The sequence below is a fragment of the Acinonyx jubatus genome, chromosome E3 (genome assembly GCF_027475565.1).
Source record: "Acinonyx jubatus isolate Ajub_Pintada_27869175 chromosome E3, VMU_Ajub_asm_v1.0, whole genome shotgun sequence".
NCBI lineage: Eukaryota > Metazoa > Chordata > Mammalia > Carnivora > Felidae > Acinonyx > Acinonyx jubatus.
Genome location: NC_069398.1, coordinates 12,240,557 through 12,259,945, shown reverse-complemented (window position 1 = coordinate 12,259,945; position 19,389 = coordinate 12,240,557). Strand labels below are relative to the sequence as shown.

The 19,389-nt window shown below is 41.5% G+C and overlaps 1 protein-coding gene across 3 annotated transcripts in view; it reads left to right on the top strand.

Annotated features, from left to right (window-relative positions):
* DNAH3 (dynein axonemal heavy chain 3) overlaps positions 1 to 19,389 on the top strand; it is a 169,834-nt gene that overhangs the window by 23,828 nt on the left and 126,617 nt on the right. For all 3 annotated transcript variants that reach the window (XR_003415245.2, XM_053213005.1, XM_027043073.2), the window contains exons 10-18: positions 390 to 585; positions 2,260 to 2,439; positions 7,209 to 7,345; positions 9,482 to 9,587; positions 9,771 to 9,949; positions 12,907 to 13,091; positions 14,299 to 14,422; positions 17,172 to 17,325; positions 18,132 to 18,276. Coding sequence is in view for 2 of the 3 variants with exons in the window: in XM_053213005.1 (XP_053068980.1) it covers positions 390 to 585; positions 2,260 to 2,439; positions 7,209 to 7,345; positions 9,482 to 9,587; positions 9,771 to 9,949; positions 12,907 to 13,091; positions 14,299 to 14,422; positions 17,172 to 17,325; positions 18,132 to 18,276 (1,406 nt within the window). In the remaining variant the exon portion in view is untranslated. The remainder of the gene's footprint in view (positions 1 to 389; positions 586 to 2,259; positions 2,440 to 7,208; positions 7,346 to 9,481; positions 9,588 to 9,770; positions 9,950 to 12,906; positions 13,092 to 14,298; positions 14,423 to 17,171; positions 17,326 to 18,131; positions 18,277 to 19,389) is intronic.

Genomic DNA, 19,389 nt, shown 5'->3' with positions numbered 1-19,389 from the left:
TTCTCCTCTTCCTCACTTTCCCCCTATAAAGTCTGAATCGAGGCCAGGCATTTGCCAGGGAGAGAAGTTGGACAGAACATTCCATTTCTTTATGCCCCTTCACCCCAATCTCTGATTATTGTAAAGAAACTAGAGACTCTTTGAGCAGGACATGCCACCAGCATCCCTTGTGCCTTTGGATGAATAGTCTCTCAATTCAAATCTTACTACTTTCTTTCCAGGAAAGAGGTATTGGCAGGGGAGGTGGCCAGGAATATGAAAGTACCAATTTGGAAAGCTGCTTAGTGGGGAATGAGCCACCTTCCTTGTTACAGAGAGTGGGGAACATCTGATAGGATTTCTCCGAGCTCAGAAGAGCTTCTTACTTCTCTGCCCTTCTTTTTTCACAGGTGGATCCCCACCTGTGCCCAGCTGTTCATCTCACAGAAGGAGCAGTGGGTCCATTTTGCTCCCAAGAGTGACTATGACTCCTCTCATAACATTGAGGAATATTTTGCTTCTGTTGCTTCCTTCATGTCCCTCCAGCTGAGGGACTTGGTCATTAAGTCTCTCGAGGACCTCGTCTCCTTTTTCATGATACACAAGGTATGTAGGGGACCAGCAGTAGGCCCTTTGAGGGGAAACAACCAAGACAGAATCAGAATTCCATCATGTAGGTCTTCAGCTACATTAGTTCATGAAAATGAGTTTTGTGAGTCACAGCAAGCTTTCCTGAGGTAATTGCCTATACTAAATTGCCAAAGAACTCCAGAAGTGGAGAAGTTGTTACAAAAATTGAAAGAAGATAGAATAAAATGGAATTCATACCTCCTATGAGAGGGAATGGGGTCACTTTTTCATCCTCTGTGAAGGAAGGTGTTGAAAAAATTTTGTTATCAATCTTTGGCTTGATATTTAGGGAGTGTTGTGTGTATCATTGCAAACATTGCCTTTGGTTCTTTGGTCTTTGAAGGGGCATCTCTGAAAACAAAAGGCTTTGTTGACCTAATTAATAACTTTCTTCATGAAACTACTTCAGTGAAGTCAAAATAAAAGCTAAAAACACTAAGTCTTGGATTTCAAAAGATCATAGCATCCCCTAAACTTAGATAACCTATGGACCAAGGAAGATTTGTTTACATTTTATGCCACGTGCACATTTTACCTTAAAAAGGAGTAATAAAAATATATAATTGCCTGGTTATAAAAGGTTAAGTTCTAAGTATTTTTACAAATGAAGTAAAGATGAACAATTGTCCTTTTGCTCAAAAAAAGTATAGAAGCCAATATTGCTGAATTTAGACTGTGATGTTAGCTTTGTAGCAAGGACCAATCAATAGATGTCACTGTAATCATCCACTTTGCTAAAGCAGAAGAGGCTCAGATGTGGAACAAATCCCACTCTAAAATTCCCCACAAAGGGAAAAGTTAAATCTTTATATGTCTGAAAGAAGGGGAGATTTATGGGTATTTGATACATGGTAGCTGTTCAGCAAATGTTTATCAATCATCCTTAAACAGATCTAGAGATGTCTAACATCACTGACTTAGGCAAATACTTTCCAGCTACCCTGTGACAATTTCATTAGGCAGGGTAGTTTATGAGAGGTATCTCCTATTACTACCCTCATAGGGAATTGTAGATATCTCCATGCCAATATTTCTGTTGTAGGAGTGTTGACATTTTGAGTGTTTAAAATAGACTATACACTCATTAGCTCCATTTGAGGTATACAGATAACTATTTATGCTTTTGGATTCTGTCACAGATTTTTATTGAGCATCAACTATGTATTAAATGCTACCTTGGAGATTTCAGAGGAAGTACAGGGTTCAGACAGATCCTGCCCTTGAGGTTAGAGTAGAGAAAATAAGATGTACCTATAAATCTCTGCAACAGAGAAAGCTAAAATAGCATGAAGGAAATAGAAACACATAAGTTCAGAAGTGAAAGAGATTATATCTTGCTAGAGAACAGAGAAGCTTCCTAGAGCAGGGGCTTTTGAGCTGAATTTTGAAGGGTGGGAAGGATTTGGAAATAATTAATGCAGGAATATCTAAGCAAAGAAAATATACTGAATTAAAACTTCTGGAATGGGGGAGTGGATAAGCTCAGGGTGGGCTAAGGCATACCCAGACCTTATGTGAACATGAACAGTGCCTGGTACCCTGCATTTCCTTTTCTGGTATTCTTGTAATACTGTGAATGGGTAAAAATCACTCCTTTGATTCTGGAAGGCCCCATCTTGTGACAGCTGCCATATCTTATATCTCCTGAAGGATGGGAATGATTACAAGGAGCCCTACCAAGAGATGGAGTTCTTCATACCTCAGCTAATCATGATCAAACTTGAAGTCCATGAACCCATTATCATCTTTAATCCATCTTTTGATGACTGCTGGGAATTAATACACAATTCTTTCTTGGAAATTATTAAAAACTCTAGGGAGATCCCCAAGGTATAGTACTGACTTACTCATTTATAGTTTTATTTACTTATCGAATAAAATATATTTAAAGTGACTGTTTGTACAAGGTAGTCAGAAGAGTTTTTATTTTGAGAGCTCAATCCTGAGTATGCCTCCCGTGACCCCAGACAGAAGATTTGGGCCATAAAGAAATGTCCACGCATTGGAGAATTGTGCTTCTAATACAAGCATTAATGGGGCGCCTGGGTGGCTCAGTCTGGTAAGCGTCCAACTTCAGCTCAGGTCATGATCTCACGGTTCATGAGTTCAAGCTCCGCGTCCAGCTCTGCTGTGAGTACAGAGCCCACTTCGGATCCTCTATCCCCCTATCTGCCCCTTCCCTGCTTACATGCATGCTGTCTCTCTGTCTCTCTCAAAATAAACATTAAAAAAATTTTTTTAAGAATTATTTTGTCAGCAAGTAGAGTTCCCCTTTTCCTCAACATGACGCCAACTTCAAAGGGACAGATGTGTCCCGAGCCGTAACCAACTTGGGTTGACAATCCACGATGGAGCAATGCCATGAACTCACCAAGAATCTTCATGAAATGATACCTAATTTAGTTCTTGAAGTTCCATTTGTTTAACCACTGAAGACATCAAGGGGAGAGATTGAAGCTTCTCTTCCTGATCCAAGACCTTTCCAGCTTCCTTTCCAGGGTGGGATTGGTAATCATATTCCAGACACGTAGCAGACTTTTAGTGCTGGGCAGGATCACCCACATGAGTGTGACTCTTCTGTACTCTGTACTCCCTCTGGGTGGCTGAAGTGGCAAGAAGGCCAGTGTCCAGAGCCACACAGGAAAGGGAACCGTGGGGTGTTTTTCTCTATTTTTCTCCCCCTCCCTCATTGCCCAGGCATTATGTGTGATGCTTAGGTACTCTTAAGTACTCTTTTCTTTGCAGTCCTATGCTTAGAGGGTTCCAAGAGCTCAAGAGTAGAGTTTGGTGTTGTAGGGAAACATGTGAGGCCAAAATGCTCTAGTCTATTTCACCAGATAACTCTAAATTTGGGGTTTCGAACCCAACCAAGCCTAGTTAACAAGAAAACTGGGTGTGTGGAAGGGAAAGAAACAGTGGGCAACTCTCCTACAATCGATATCCCTAGAAAGGAAATGAAAGAGAAGACCCTGTAATTTGGAAGGATAAGTGTGGGGCTTGGGGACAGATAAAATACATACCACTCAAGTTCTCTTTCACTGATCTTGATTAGCAATGTTTGCCAGCAGCTGGGCCGGGAGAGCCAAGGGCTCATGTGATCGCTCCTGCAAACACCCAGCAGGGGTGGTGGAATTTAGTGGATTCCCATGGCAAGAAGATGTAGTCACAGGTTATAGTGTGTACCAGGTTTGAAAGCTAGGCCCAAGTGAATGCCAATGACTTTATCAGACTGTGAGAAAAAGCAGCCCAGTCTCAGCATTCTCTATCTAGACATGCCCACAGCACTGACTCCTGTGTCAAACTCCTCACACAATTCTGTCTCTGAACTGGGTATTGAAACTTAAATTTTTTTTTTTAACATTTATTCATTTTTGAGAGACAGAGAGATACAGAGCATGATAAGGGGAGGGGCAGAGAGAGGGAGATACAGAATCTGAAGCAGGCTCCAGGCTCTGAGCTGTCAGCACAGAGCCCAACACAGGGCTTGAACCCATGAACCGTGAGATCATGACCTGAGCCAAAGTTGGACGCTTAACTGACTGAGTCACCCAGGCACCCCAAAACTTAAATTTATTTTAATGTTTATTGTTTTTGAAACACAACTTATTTATGTGTTTTATTTATTTATTTATTTATGAAACACAATTTATTGTTTTTGAAACACTGACTGGGTGCCCCATGAACTGGGTATTGAAACTTTAAAAGAATAGCCCCTCAGGTTGAGTATCTAATAAGTATATCTAAGAACTGCAACAGACGGACATTACCCCTAATCCCTACCTTTCCTGCCTTTTTTTATGGTTGAACATAAATATTATTTTATTTCATTTATTTTTATTTTTTAAGTGTTTATTTATTTTGAGAGAGAGAGAGAGAGAATCCCAGGCAGGGTCCATACTGTCTGGGCAGAGTCCGACGTGGAGCTCAAACTGACAAACTGTGAGATCATGACCTGAGCCAAAATTAAGAGATGAATGCTTAACTGACTGAGCCACCCAGATGTCCCTCATTTTATTTGTTTTGGAAGTTTTATTTTAAAGTAATCTTTACACCCAATGTAGGGCTCAAAATCACTGTCCTGAGACCAAGAGTTACATGCCCTACCAAACAAGCCACACAGGTTCCCTTAAACATAAATTTTTTTAAGTTGGGAAAAATGTCAGCATGAAGTTTTGGAAATAAGTTTCAAGGTATAGAAGGGAAGCCTACCTATGAGAAAGTTACTAAAGGAAAGCAAAGTACATATTAGAAAGTATTTGTCTTGGCAAAAAAATTAAGACATAGATGTTGTAATACTGATTGAAATGAAAAGAGGTGAATGAGCAGCATAAATAAAATGAGGTGGGGTGAAATAAGAAGGGTTTTCTGAAACTAAAAATGCAGTAAGGAAAAAAATCAGCATTAGCAGCCATGTCAAAACATTATTTTCGTAATCAGGAATACACACACAGACACACACACACACATTACTATGGAGTCTCCCTGATGGGAGACTTTTCTCACTCAGAGTGCCAGGGAAATCCCAAACTTGGAGAAGTGTGCAGGCATAAGCACTGAGGGTGATGACAAGACCAGGAAGTCAGGGATCAGAGAGCCATGGAGATAAGAAGATAGTAAGAGTGATTACCTGGGAAGGGCACGATTGATCTCAGCTCAGTTTTACAGACTACTACGGAGCATGCGAGAACCTGCCACATTTAAAGGGCAATAAAAGGCATTACTTCCTCTTTTGACTGAAGACTTCTCAAGAAACAATCCCTTATGCTGTCCACATGTGATCTGTTGAGTGGCCTGGATGTACCAGTTGTATGTCCCTAAACCATATCTTTTTTTTTTTTTTTTTGTAATGTTTATTTTTGAGAGAGAGAGAGACAGGCAGAGAGAGAGGGAGACAGGATCAGAAGCGGGCTCTGCACTGACAGCAGAGAGTCTGACACAGGGCTCGAACTCCCGAACTGTGAGATCATGTCCTGAGCTGAAATTGGACGTTTAACTGAGCCACCCAGGCACCCCTCCCTAAATCATTTAATCCATATGCTTGACCAATGCCCTATCCTCCATCTCCTTGGAGAAGGATCACTCCTCCACTGTCTGCAGCATGGCCACAGCAAAGAAGCTGTTTGTTCCTCTGCTGGCTTAAAAACGTTGGAATTGTCCAAAGAAGGAGGATACAGACCATTTGCACTGGGCTTTCCCTCTTTCTAAATCAGTGTATTCTCATCCATGGTGTATAATTGCTGTAACCAACTAGAGCACTCTGACCATCTTTTCTGGGACCATCACCATAAGCTTTCTTAGGGAGGGCATTGGGTACCCAGCACGGACTTGGCAGTCTTCTTGAATCATGCAAGTGAGAACATTTCCCAGGGATACACACATGCCATTTAGAAGTTGGAGTACTTGGGGCACCTGGGTGACTCATTCGGTTAAGACTCCAACTCATGATTTCAGCTCAGGTCATGATCTGACGATTCTTGAGATCAAGCCTCATATCAGGTTCTGCACTGACAGTGTGGAACCTGCTTGGGATTCTCTCTCTCTCTCTCTCTCTCTCTCTCTCTCTCTCTCTCTGCCCCACCCCTACTCATGTTCTCTCTCTCTCAAAAATAAATAAACTTTAAAAAAAAGGAGTACTTGAATTATCAGAAAAGATACTGTTCTAGCTATAGACTTTTTTCCCCCTCTGATCTGAGAGAAGAATCTAGTGTCTCTCCTTTTCTTCAGGGGAGAAAATGGAAGTTCAGAGAGAAGTAGCTTAGCTCAGGTCACATGGTCAATTAGCAGCAGAATCAGATTTAGAACCCATGTCTCCAATAACTTCATTAGTAAAAGCTGATCAGGGGGACAGGGAGCCACCACTATGATACTCATTCAGTCACACCATATTTACTGAGCACTTACTATGTGCCAAGCTCTTTAAAAAAATTTTTTTTAATGTTTATTTTTAAGAGAGAGAGAGAGAGAGAGAGAGAGAGAGAGAGAGAGCCTGAGTGGGGGAGGGGCAGAGAGAGGAAGACACAGAATCTGAAGCAGCCTCCAGACTCTAAGCTGTCAGCACAGAGCCCAACACAGGGCTGGAACCCACAAACTGTGAGATCATGACCTGAGCCGAAGTCAGACGCTCAATCGACTGAGCCACACAGGCGCCCCACTATGTGCCAAGCTCTTGTTGAACTCTTCACAATAGTGAAGAAGTCAGACACAATCCAGGCCCTCTTGGTATTTATATCCCATGACAAACCTAAAACAGCTCATTATACATTATTTCATTACAGTTGTGCTGAGTGGGAAGAGTTCAGAATGTGAGCTTTAAGCAGGGAAACTTAACATCCTAACTAGAGGCCCAGGGGACTCTCCAGGGACAGGAGACTTGAAAGGGGCAGGGAAAGATGAGTAACCCAAGAGGGAGAGAAGAGAGGATAGAGGTAAAGGGACCAGGAGGGTGATCCTGACACTATCCAAGGGGAAACAAGTGTCAATGCAACTGGTGTCTCTGGAAGGGAGTCCACTGCAGAAGATTTTACCTTTTGGTACCATCTCCCTTCCTGTGTCTTGTGGATGGATGTGTCACTACATAAAAGTGGTTTCTAATCCTTTAGGTGGAATCTATCCTGTTCCCGGAGTTGAAAGGATATAATCTGATTCTTGGAACCATTAACCCTGAAGAAAAACTGGTTTCTGATTTTGTGAATCAAACCTTCGAGGTATTTCAGAAAAATCAAGTCGGCCCCCGCAAGTAAGTGGGTTTAGTTGTAACTTAGCCATTTTAGCATCGGTTTGTTTGTCATCAAATAAATAATTGCTGTTCCCATGTACCCAAAACACATCTGTAGTAAGAACAGCCAACACTTACATTGGAATTACTATTTATCCCCATCTTACAGATGAGGAAACTTTCCCAATGTTATACAGCAAATAAATAAAAGAACCAGAATTCAATTACAGGTGTGTCTCCACTATCTGAAAGCTTTAAGGCCAGATAGGTTTTCGCATCCCTTCATTAAATCTATTGATATTTCTGGAGTGAAAAATATGACTATTCACACAAGTAGCCTCACATCGGTTTACACCAGCTTTTGCTATCAAATGAATTCTGAAGCAGCTTTCTGTTTTCAGAGCTTTTGGACTTAGGAATTAAAGGAAATTGAGGACAAGTTATCTGAATGCTCCTTAATCATTGTACTGTAGGGGGGCACCTGGATGGCTCAGTCCGTTAAGGGTCTGACTCTTGGTTTCAGCTCAGGTCATAATCTCACGGTTCATGGGTTTGAGCCCTGTATTGAGCTCTGCACTGACAGTGCAGAGCCTGCTTGGAATTCTCTCTCTCTCTCTCTGTCTCTCCCCCTCCCCCCTTCCTTTTATCTCAAAATAAATAAACTTAAAATCATCATACTATAGAATATCTCACAGTTGCTCATGTGAGCAGTCCCTAGTTTAGAGTGATCATTTATATAATACTGCTTCCAAACTGAGACACTTTGAGAGTGAAGAGGTATTAACAATTACCATGGTACAACAAGTGTAAATCTAAGCTGTCCCAGGAAAATCAGGATATATGGGTTTCCTGACTGCAGCTCTGTCAACATTTTAGACCAGAAAATCCTGTATTGTGAGGAGCTGCTGTGCATGGTAGGATGTTTAGCATCATCCCTGGCCTATACCCATCTTCCCACAACCAAAATCATCCCCAGACATGGCCAAATGCCCCCTGAGTGGTCAAATCGCCCTCAGTTGAGAACTACTTCTGATCTAGTCTGAGAATCATAAATTCAGATTTGGAAGCTCTGCCCTTATGAGTTTGATTTGGGGACATCTATTTGAAACCTCTGTTCTCCCTGTTCTTGGAGTCTGACACAGTTTGTCTTTCTGGACTGGCAGCTTTGGACTGACTGCTCCTCAGATTGTATCTCAGTTTTAGAATCTCTGAAGTGTTGGGGCACCTGGGTGGCTTAGTTAAACGTCCGACTCTTGATTTCAGCTCAGCACATGATTTCACAATTTGTGAGTTCGAGCCCTGTGTCGGGCTCTGCACTGACAGCATGGAGCCTGCTTGGGATTTTCTCTCTCTTCCTCTCTCTCTCTGCTCCTCCTCCTCTCTCCTCAAAATAAGTAAAAATAATAAACATTTAGAATCTCTGAAGTGTTGGCCAACTCTTGGAAGTATACCACTGTGGCCCAAAAATTAATTCTGCTTACTTAATACCTTCTTATTTTAATTCAAACTTTTTTTAAAAAGGTCTTATTTTTAAGTTATCCCTACATCCAATGTGGTACTCAAACTCACAACCCCAAGATCCAGAGTCACACGTTCTACTGACTCCGTGAGCCAGGCATCCTTAGTTCAAACGTATTTTAAGTCAGAACATCCCAAACACATCCTCCTCCAATTTGGGAGAAACTGTCCAGCTATTTTTGCATGATATGACAGAGCAGAAAACTAAATTTATCCCATAGATGTTAGGTTCATTAGTTTCAAATTTTCATCTTAAAATTTAGACATAGGGTTTTAGAACTGGAAGAAAGGATAGGAGCTAATATGTTGGGGAAAGCATTCGTTGCTTTATATGTATATTATTGTAGGTAAGCTTTACAGCAATCCTATGAGGTGTTACTATTTCTACTTTAAAGATACTGATATTTGGAAAAAAAGAGAAATATCTTGTCTAAGTTCATATAGCTAAGAAGTGGCAAGATTGGAGTTTGAAGCCAAAGTTCTGAATTCCCAGTTCACTGTACCTTTTGCAACGTTATATTTCCCTTTCCTGGCTAGAGCTAATTTTTGCTATATTTATGTCTTCATTTTCCCCTCTGCCTAATCTGATTTGGTGACCTGTATTTGCTTGTCTGATTTTACACTCTTCGATTATGGAAGATACTTAAATGTATACAAAAAATACGATGACTTATTGGATAACACGGCTGAACAAAGCATCACTGCGTTCCTGAAAGAAAATCATGATATCGAGGATTTTGTGATGGTAGGGAAAGTAATTTGATATATATCTTGGAGACGTGTGCTGCAGACAGTCCAATGAGTAGTCACTGTATTTCGATACATTGTGCTGTGCTCAACATTGGACTGGGTTGGCTGGGGGTGAGGCTGGGGCAAAAGCAGGGAGGCTAAAGGCAAATCAAGCTACTGACTGTGCTCCTTTCTACAGAGGATCAGTAGCATAAAAAAGAGGAGAAATGAAATTGCCTCCATGCACATTACCGTGCCTTTGGCCATGTTCTGCCTTGACACCATGACCCTGAATTATGACCTGTGTGAGCGAGCCCAAAATTTGAAAGACCGTCTGATTCAATTCCAAGTGGATGTAAACCGGCACACCAATACCAGGTATCGTGATTGTGGGTAGAGAAGTAGAACAGGAGAATAGAAAAGTGGACAAAACTTGCACCTTCTATTAATGACCAGACAGAACTTCTAGCTCAAGTTGTTTTTGCCCCCAGAGTGAGGGTGGCAGGGAATTCAGGTTCAGGCTAGAAGGTGATCAGTAGGGAAAAAACTACATGGGGCTTGGAACAGGAGTGTGGAAAGCATCCTGCAGCTATCCATCTCTGATCTCTCAGTGTTTGCTTCCTTGGAGGCACCGTCAGGGAGATGCTGCCTCTTGGGTTTGGCCATCAGAGGTCCTCTCCCTGGCCATGTAGTACATTTTCAGAGACACAGGGTGCTTACAGGCACCCCCCTAGAACCACTCCTATGCAGGCTTCTGCTGTACAGATCTGAGGATTCTGTCATTTGGTCTTAATTAAGCTCTATGTCATACCTTCATTTCACTGATGACTATATATTAGTCCAAACGTTTTTGGTTCTAAGGAATAGAAGCCCAGACAGGTTGGCCAAAGTGGAAAAGGTAATTTGGGTCTCATGTGTTGAAAAGTTGAGGAATTGCTAGCTTCAGGCCATGAACACTACAATTAGGATGCAGTCTCTCTCCCTCTACCGGGCTTTCATTCTCTCTCAGGGTTTCTCCCGTTTGTGGGCCCAGCAGTTCCAGGCTTACATCCTCCCTGATTCCCATCCAGAGGGGTCAGTGGTTTCTGTCTTTCCAGTTACCTCAAAAAGTCCTGGCCTGTGTGACACTAGCCTGACTTGGGTCTTTTGTGCAGCACTGAACCAAATGCCATGGTGAAGAAGATGGCTTAGATCGGGTGGCAGTCCCATCTCTGGGGTGGATGTCTGCCCTATGTGAACCATGTGAATTTGAGGTGGGGGTACCCCAAGACTTAGGGTGTAGTTCCCAGAAGAGGGAAAGATGCTAAGAGGCTGGGAGACCAACCATCTGGGGTCTTTCTTATAAGAGCACTAAACCCATATATGAGGGCATAGCTCTCATGACCTATTTACCTTCCAAAGGCCACCTCCAAATACCATCACATTAGAGAATAGGTTTTAACATAAGGATTTTGGGGGCACACAAACATTCAGCCTGTAGCAAAAACACTAGTGCCCAGTGTGTGGCTGTATTTGAAGCCTAGGCCTTGAAGGAGATGATGAGGTTAAATGAGGTCATAAGGATGGGATCCTGATCCAATAGGGCTGTTGCCCTTGAAGGAAGAGGAGGAGGCACCAGAGCTCTTTCCCCCTCTCCCCACATGAGGACACAGTAAGAAGGCAGCTGTCTGCAAGCCAGAAAGAAAGCCTTCACTAGGAACCAAATTGGTCGGTACTTTGACCTTGGACTTCCCAGCCTCTAAGAACTGTGAGAGAATAATTTCCTGTTTTTTAAGCCATCCAGTATGTGATGTTTTGTTATGGTAGCCCAAGCTTACTGTTAGAATACCCGACTAAAAATGCAAAGGAGGCTGGGACGTGTAATGTGGCTCTGAGTCCAAGAAGTGGAAAATACTATGTAATATTGAGCCTATGTAGTACAGTAGATAGTTTTTCTCTGCAGAAAGTTTCTAAATTGTGTAGAAATTCATTTTTAAGATCCTGGAAGTGTCTGCAAAGATGTTTTAATCATTTTTTCTTCAGTTTGATGTAATTAGCTTCACTATGGAGGGGTCTCTATACATTAAGAAGGAATATTGAGTGTCAACTATACTTCAATTGAAAAAACAAAAACAACAAAAGAAGGAATACTGAGGACTGAAAATATTGGAACAAGTGGTTTTTATAATGCATGAATGTCAACATGTAATAATCAATTACTAATAAAAATTATGATAGCTATTGCTAGCATTTCTTAAGGGCTACTATGTGCTAGGCATGGATGTATTACAGGCAGTTTGTTCCTAATTATAATTAAAATACTGATGATGGTCATCGCTGGCTTTTGCATAAGTTAGGGACATTCAAATTATCCTTAAATAGCATCCTTTCTTGGGGCACCTGGGTGGCTCAGTAGGTTAAGCACCTGCCTCTTGGTTTCTGCTCAGGTCATCTCAGTTTGTGAGAGCCTGCTTGGGGTTCTCTCCCTCTCTCTTTCTGCCCTTCCCCTGCTCGCTCTCTCTCTCTCTCTCTCTCAAAATAAATAAACTTTGAAAAAAAAGATAGCGTCCTTTCTCATAGTCTTGTGTTTGGGAAGCAGGCAGTTAGGTCTAGTGGTCCCAGTGGTTGAATGTCACTTTCTCTTTGCCAACCAGGAACTACCTCTAGCACATGAGGATAAACTTGCTGACATACTATAAACAGTAGTGATTACCATTAGTTTAGTGTTCTACTTCAGCGTAAAATTCAAGGAATTGCTATTGCTGGTGGTGGTGGTGGTGGTATTCTTGTTGTTTGGGTCTAAATCTGGATTCTACCCATGGCATATCTGTTAAGAGTACAAGCTTTGGAATCGTTTGAGCCAGGGTCACATCTTGTCCCTGACACCTCCACAACATGTTGCTTTGGACAGAGTTACTCAGCCTTACTTTCTTCCATTATAAAATGTTGATAATAACAGTCCCTACCCCTTAGAATTGTTGTGAAGTTTAATATATATATATATCTCATGTGTGTATATATATATATATACACACATATATGTATATATTATGTATATATGTATGTATACATAATATATACATATATATATATATATATATATTCACTGATTAGAATAGGGCATGGCACGTAGTAAAGGGCTTAAAACCTATGAGATGTTATTTCCTTTACTATTGTTTGTATTCTTGAGGTGTGGTGTGCACATGAATATTACCTATCACAGATCTGCAGGTAGAGAAAAGTTGGAAACCATTGTTCTAGTCTCCAGATGAGAATTATACCTGTTTAGCATAAACGTCTTAAAAGAAAGTGATTTTAGATGGTAGAGATGATGATGGCTGTTCCTCTCCCTGTAGCATTTGCAATCAGTACAGCACCATTGCAGACAAAGTCAGTGAAATTCCTGCCAACACTGAGGAGCTGGTATTCCTCATTGAATTCTTAAAGAAATCCAGTGATGTCACGGTGTTCAAACTCCGGAGGCAACTTAGAGATGCAAGTGAACGGCTAGAGTTCCTGATGGACTATGCAGACTTGCCCCGTAAGTCCAATGACGTGTAGATTTATGTGCAAACGTACATGTATATTTATATTTTTAGAGGTAAGGAGTCAGGAAGGAGAGTCGGCAGTCCTACCTCTAAATGTCAGTATTGGGAGTGCTGCTTTTCAAGTGTCCTTATATGTTAGAGGCACCAATTCCATGGTCTTATCCTCAGGAATTTGAATCAAACAAAGGGATTTCTTATTGTTAGACTAAAAGAAGAAATATCTAGGGACTTGAGTTCTTAGATGCCTGTCCTGGTATCTTGTGTCTGGTTTCTGGAAAAAATCACTTCCAAATGCAGAGTCCTTTTATAAATGGATAGATTTCAGTTATCTATAATCTTAATACAATTTCACCTTTGAGGAGAGGCCAGGGCACTTTCCTTCATGCTCCTGAATATCTTTAAAGGAAAGAAATGGCCAGAGCCCTTTCAAGGCTTGTTGGGCCAAGTTAGAGTTTTGTAAGGACCAGGTTCTGAAGGAAAAACTGATACACTCTCCACAAGCCAAGTTTTCAGATCCTCCTTCCATCTGGAAATACCTGTGAATTTACCTGGTGTCCATGGTATTTGGGGGAAAGAGTGATGGGAGGGAGAGATGGGTACTGGGACTGAGAGAGGGGTTGCCCTAACCATCCCCCTGCACATTCATGAGCTGTGCCCTTGACCATGTGAACACACACTGGACCTCTGCTTCCTACGTTCTTCAGGGTACAGAGAGAGCCCAGGACATTTCAGCTGACCTGAGCCTTAGAGTGATACTGATTTTATTACTGACATTTAACTAGAAGGGAGATTGAGACTCAGATGAGGTGACAATTTAAAGAAATGGAACTTCAGCCCAAGTTTCTACTCTACTCAGATGCACCCTGGGAAAGCAATGAAGCCTAATGGTTAGAACATTAGCTTTAGAGTTGGTTAGACCTGGGTTTGAAATCATCTCTGCCTTCTAGTGGTGTGACCTTGATTACTTGGCTAAACTTTGTTTCCCATCTGTAAGAACAAGGATGATAATACTGTTTCCCTTCTAGCCTGGCACTTGGTAAGTGCTCGATAAACATTGGCTATCATTCATCCATAATGGGCCCATCCATTCATTGCCACCCCCACACCCACTTCTGTTGACTTCTTGTTCTGCTGAATTAATTCCCTGAATGCTGACCTATGCTGAACAGTGTCCTGGAGCAGACTGTATGTGTTTTGCAGAAGAGGACATCAAACTGAACAGCACTCTTTTCCTCTGGCCAGACCAGATTGAAGATATCTTTGAAAACAGCCGAAACTTGCTCTTTAGCAAGAGAGATCAGGCTGAGATGGACCTCATTAAAAGGTACAAGGAGAGTCTGAGGTTATTTCAGAAATGATACCCAGCTTTGTAACACGCTGCATGTTTCTGGTTCTGCCTAGAGCCCCCCCACCCCCCACAGGAATGCGTGGGCGAAGGCTGAAGACAAATGGTGGAGAAGAAATTTCCTTTTGTTTCCCACTGAGGGATGTTCTCTTTAAGCCTGCTTCACTGTGGTGACCCTGCCAATGCCTTCTCTCCCTGCTTTGAACAATTGGAATTTGGTGGTACAGAGAGAAAAAGACAAAAATAGTGGCATGTAATAATGGCCTCACAATAATAATAGCAAAATTGTCAGCCTTACATTGGAGACCACAGATCTCTGAGTTATCAAGACAGGGATAATAGAGGCATGGTAGGAGGCTGAGAAATTGCCTATTTTGCAGCTGGTCTTGTTCAATGCTAATGTGGCTGTATCATTTATTCATTCATTATTTGTCAATTCAACCAGTATTTATTAAGGATTTTTACTATGGGCTGTGCTGTATTCTAGACATGTAAGTGTGTTTGGCTACTAAATAAAGATTTTAATCCAGAGGCAGAGAAAATATAGGCATACTGAAAAATCAAACAATGTTGAGTGAAGTGGGCCAAGTGCCACGTACAGGGCAAAGACATGCACGCAGGCACACATACCCATCCCAGCTTCTAACACTTGGTTTGTGAACTGTGGTCATACCAGTTACTATCCCCTTCACGTGTGAAGTGCCCACTGCCCAACCTTAGGTCCTATAGTCCCTGAAAATACTTAGAAGGAAGGAAAAATGTAGATAAAAGAAATTTCTACATAGAATGGGAGTTTGGGCTGAAGGAGAAAACGTGCACACCATTTTTTCTTCCAGTGGCCTTCTCTCTCTACCTAAATGAATACTGTCCTCAGAACCTAGAACTAGCCCAGTAGGTGGTACTGAAAATTTTTAATTAATAAACTTTATTTCTTGGAGCAGTTTTAAAATTCACAACAAAAGTGAGAAAGTACAGAGTTCCCATTTACCCCATGGCCCCTTATGCACAGCCTCCACCATGGAACTGATTTGCAGGTTCGTGAACAAGAGAAAGTTTATCTTTTTGAGCCTTAGTGTCCTCATCCAGAAAATGGGATAACAGAGTCCATCTCAGATCATCTCATTTCCTGAGACGTATCATTGGGCAGAGGGATGAAATGAGATGATGTGATATTGTGCCTGAGTGGTACCCAGCACATGGTAGGTATTCAGAAACCATCTGCTTCCTTCATCCTTTGAACAATGACTTCTTTGGGGAAAAAAATCCCCAGACCACAGCCTTGCAAGCATACTCTGAGTGCTCTAAGACTATTCAGAGGCAGCAAATGCTGTTAAAGTTCAGAGGAGTGACGGGTGGCTCTGGGAGAAATGTGAACTGTCATTTATGGTGAGAGGAGAACACTATTGGAGGGGCGACTCTTAGCCTGATGGCATGACTGGTTCCTGAGCTCTCAACAGCGGATTCAGCACAAGAGCACCTCTAGGAGAACCCCATAGCCCTGGGTCCAGCCTTCTCTTTGGTGAACTCTTAAAACTCACGTCCATCATTCTTGCATTAGTGCTGAGAACAATGTGTGAGGAGGGCTGAACAATATTCATTGATTCATTTGTTGTCTGTGAAAGCAACCCCGTTCCCTCTCTAAGAAACTTAACCTGTTTTCCCAGCCCACATTAATTTTTGGCTTTGGTGCTAATTTTTCTCCATTTGCTGTCCCCATCTCAGTTCCCATTGTTCCCTTGGCCCAAGGGGTCATAGTGGCTTCCCTGTAAGGCTACCCATATTTCACCTCTGTAGGTAGTCTCTTCATTAAAGCCTCTCTCTGCAGACATTGGAGTGAGTTCCATTTCATGCCAGAATTCTGACCAGTCCACCATCTTGAAATCCCTAAATTATCCTCTCTTAGACTCCAGGTGGTCCCACAAATACAACTCATTTACTCAACCTAGTTTCCCGAATGCCTACTATTTACTAGTGACTGTATTATTATATGAAATATATGCCTATGTATTTATTATGGCCATGAAAATACTTTGGAAACTATAATGTGCTAAGCAATTATAACTCAACACTATATAATATAATCTACCTTGTTAGAAAAAGGGAAAAATAAATCTGTGACCTGCTTTGTTGCTAAAAGGTCTTCCCTGATCATTCTAGCTGGAGTAGCCTTGTACTTCCATCCACTAGGCACTCTTCCCTGTTTTATTTTCTTCAAAGTATTTATCACCATCAGAAACACAACATTTTATCTTTATGTGTGAATTTATCCATCCATCTGTCCACCCACCCACCCACCCATCCATCCATGTGTATTTCTTGTCTAGGTCTCCTCAAACTAAAATGCAAGCTCCATGAGGCTAGTGTATATCAAAAATATGTCCCTGATGCCTAGAGCAGTCCTTGGAATGCATTAAGCCATCAATAATAAATATCTAATGGATAACAATAATATGTGTATACATACATTTTATATATACGTATATAGTATATAGATTTCATATATGTGCACACGCATGTATTTACCGATACAGGAAAACATCTGGAAATGTTTAACCACCAATAGATTCATAGCAGGCATCTCTGAGAGGTAGGATCATAAGTTAATATATTGTATTATATCATGCATCATATCAGATTCTCCCCAGGCTTGAATATGAGTGAGCAATGCTGATACTCTGAAAATCAAATTGGAAAGTCCAGATGTGATTGGGATGTCCTTTGCTTTTAGGTGCTCAGAATTTGAGTCGAAACTTGAAGGATACAGCAAGGAACTGGAAGGGTTTAGGAAACGTGAAGTGATGACTACAGAAGAAATGAAGAACAATGTTGAAAAGCTTCACGAGCTTTCAAAGAACCTAGATCAAGCACTGGTGGAATTTGAGGTTTGGGGTCTAGGGGTCTGGGTTGGAGACTTATGACTCTGTCCTGCTCTCTTCATTCTGTTTCTTGGTTCTGCATTGTCCTAACATCACCTGTCAGGTAGATACTGTTGATTGGTTGGTTGACCACTTCTTTCATTGGTGCTTTCAGCTACCTTTTTCTACATCCCTACATTATACCAGCTTTTTTGTTAGTTGCTGAGTGCACAAAGAAGAAATTACAGTAAAATAATTGCTCACGTATTTTGAGTATTTATTATGTGCTCACCAGTATACAAAGGGCTTCATATATATCACTAAAGGGCTAAAATATATCACTTAACACCCATAACAAACCTTTGGGGTAGGCATTGTTATTGTCCCTATTTATCTCTATTTAAAATGGGAGAACTAAGGCATAGAGAAGCTAAGGCAATTTCCCTGAAGGTCAGCAAATAAGTTCTCTAACCATTAAAGTCCTTATCTTTGAGGTAAGTCCATATAAGAAGGCAATATCATGTAGACAGCTAACGTACATAAGAAAATTGTGAAAATGGGGACGTGGATATGGTAGAGTAGGATCAAAGATGATGGAGCAAGTGGCAAATTATCCCAGGGTTTCATCCAGCTAGATCTTAGCTGTCATGGCCCTCAGAGGTAGCAGAGGGACCGTCTTACTTGAGTCCATGCCTTATTTTTCTCTCTTGCTCTCCAGATGAACAAGCATCTTCCTCAACTTGGTGTTCAAACCACTGAGGAATTTGCCATGGTGGCTTCCAGGGTTCAGAAAACCAGCCACCCAATAAACAGCATCCCCTTTTGCCCTGCAGTTGATCAATAAGGAAGAGGATCTGTTGGAAAAGGAGAAGAGTACCTTCCCTCTCCTGCAAACCGTGTTGACCAACAAAGGGCCTTATGAGCAGCTGTGGCTGACAACGTACGAGTTTAGCATCAAGTCAGAGGAGTGGATGAACGGTATGTTGCAGGCTCACTCTACTGGAATAGGGTAGGGATGAGATAGTGGATCCAACCTAGCCAGTTCTAGAATAGGGTTTGGACTTCAGCTTCAGGCTGGACTTTTTATCATATTCTTATACTCTAGACGCAGCCACGCAGTCGAATTTTTCCAATGTGATAATGACGGGAAGTGGGGATTGAAGAGCCAAGACCTTTTGCTAGGGTAGAATGGAAGGGGCAGCCACCCAGAGCTGTGGATTGTGGAGAGGCAGGTGAGAGGAGAATAAGATGGCAGTTGCACTACTGTGCTGCTTCAAGAAAGGCCAGAGTGCCACAGATAACTGTAAACTACTCCTTTTTCTTTAGATCCTGGAGGCTAGAGAGAAATTAAGGTAGAGTCAACAGGACTTAATGATTGATCTCAAAGGGGCAAGGGGCAAGGAGGGAGAGGGGAGAAACTGGAGTGATTTCCAGATTATTAGCCCAGGCAGTTTGGTGGATATTGCCATCATTGAACGAGAGAAGTGACAAATTTGTTGGGAAAAAAGACACATCAATTTGAATATACTGGGTTTAAGGTGTCTGCAAACATCCAAATGGGAACATTAACTAACATTTGAGAAAATCAGCCTGAAGTTAAGTTATAGGTTTGGCGGGGGGTGATTTATATTGGGGAATGATTGAGTATAGATTACAAGTCAAAGGCATGAATGATGTCACCTGGGGAGAGGGCATAAGAGCAGGGGACAAACACAGGGACCCTTAGAGGTGAGCCTTCAGTTTCCAGTGCCGCAGTTATTTCAAGCACAACTGTGATGAGCATCTTTGCACCAGTTTTCTGGATGCAATTTTGATCGTTTTCATAGGATAAATTCCTGAAAGTGAAATGGCTAGATCAAAGCTATTGTAATGAAAATTACTAGGATTTTAAAAACTGGTTGTTGATGATGATGATATTGTTATGGTCTTCCAGAAAAGTTATGTTTTATTACCCTTCTAGCAGCACTTGAGTGCCCATTCTTCACACCCTCAATGAACCTGGGAAATAATGGCTTTGAAAACTTTTTGCTGATTTATTTTATTTATTTTTTGTTTGTTTAATTTAGTTTTGTTGATTTAATGTTTATTTTT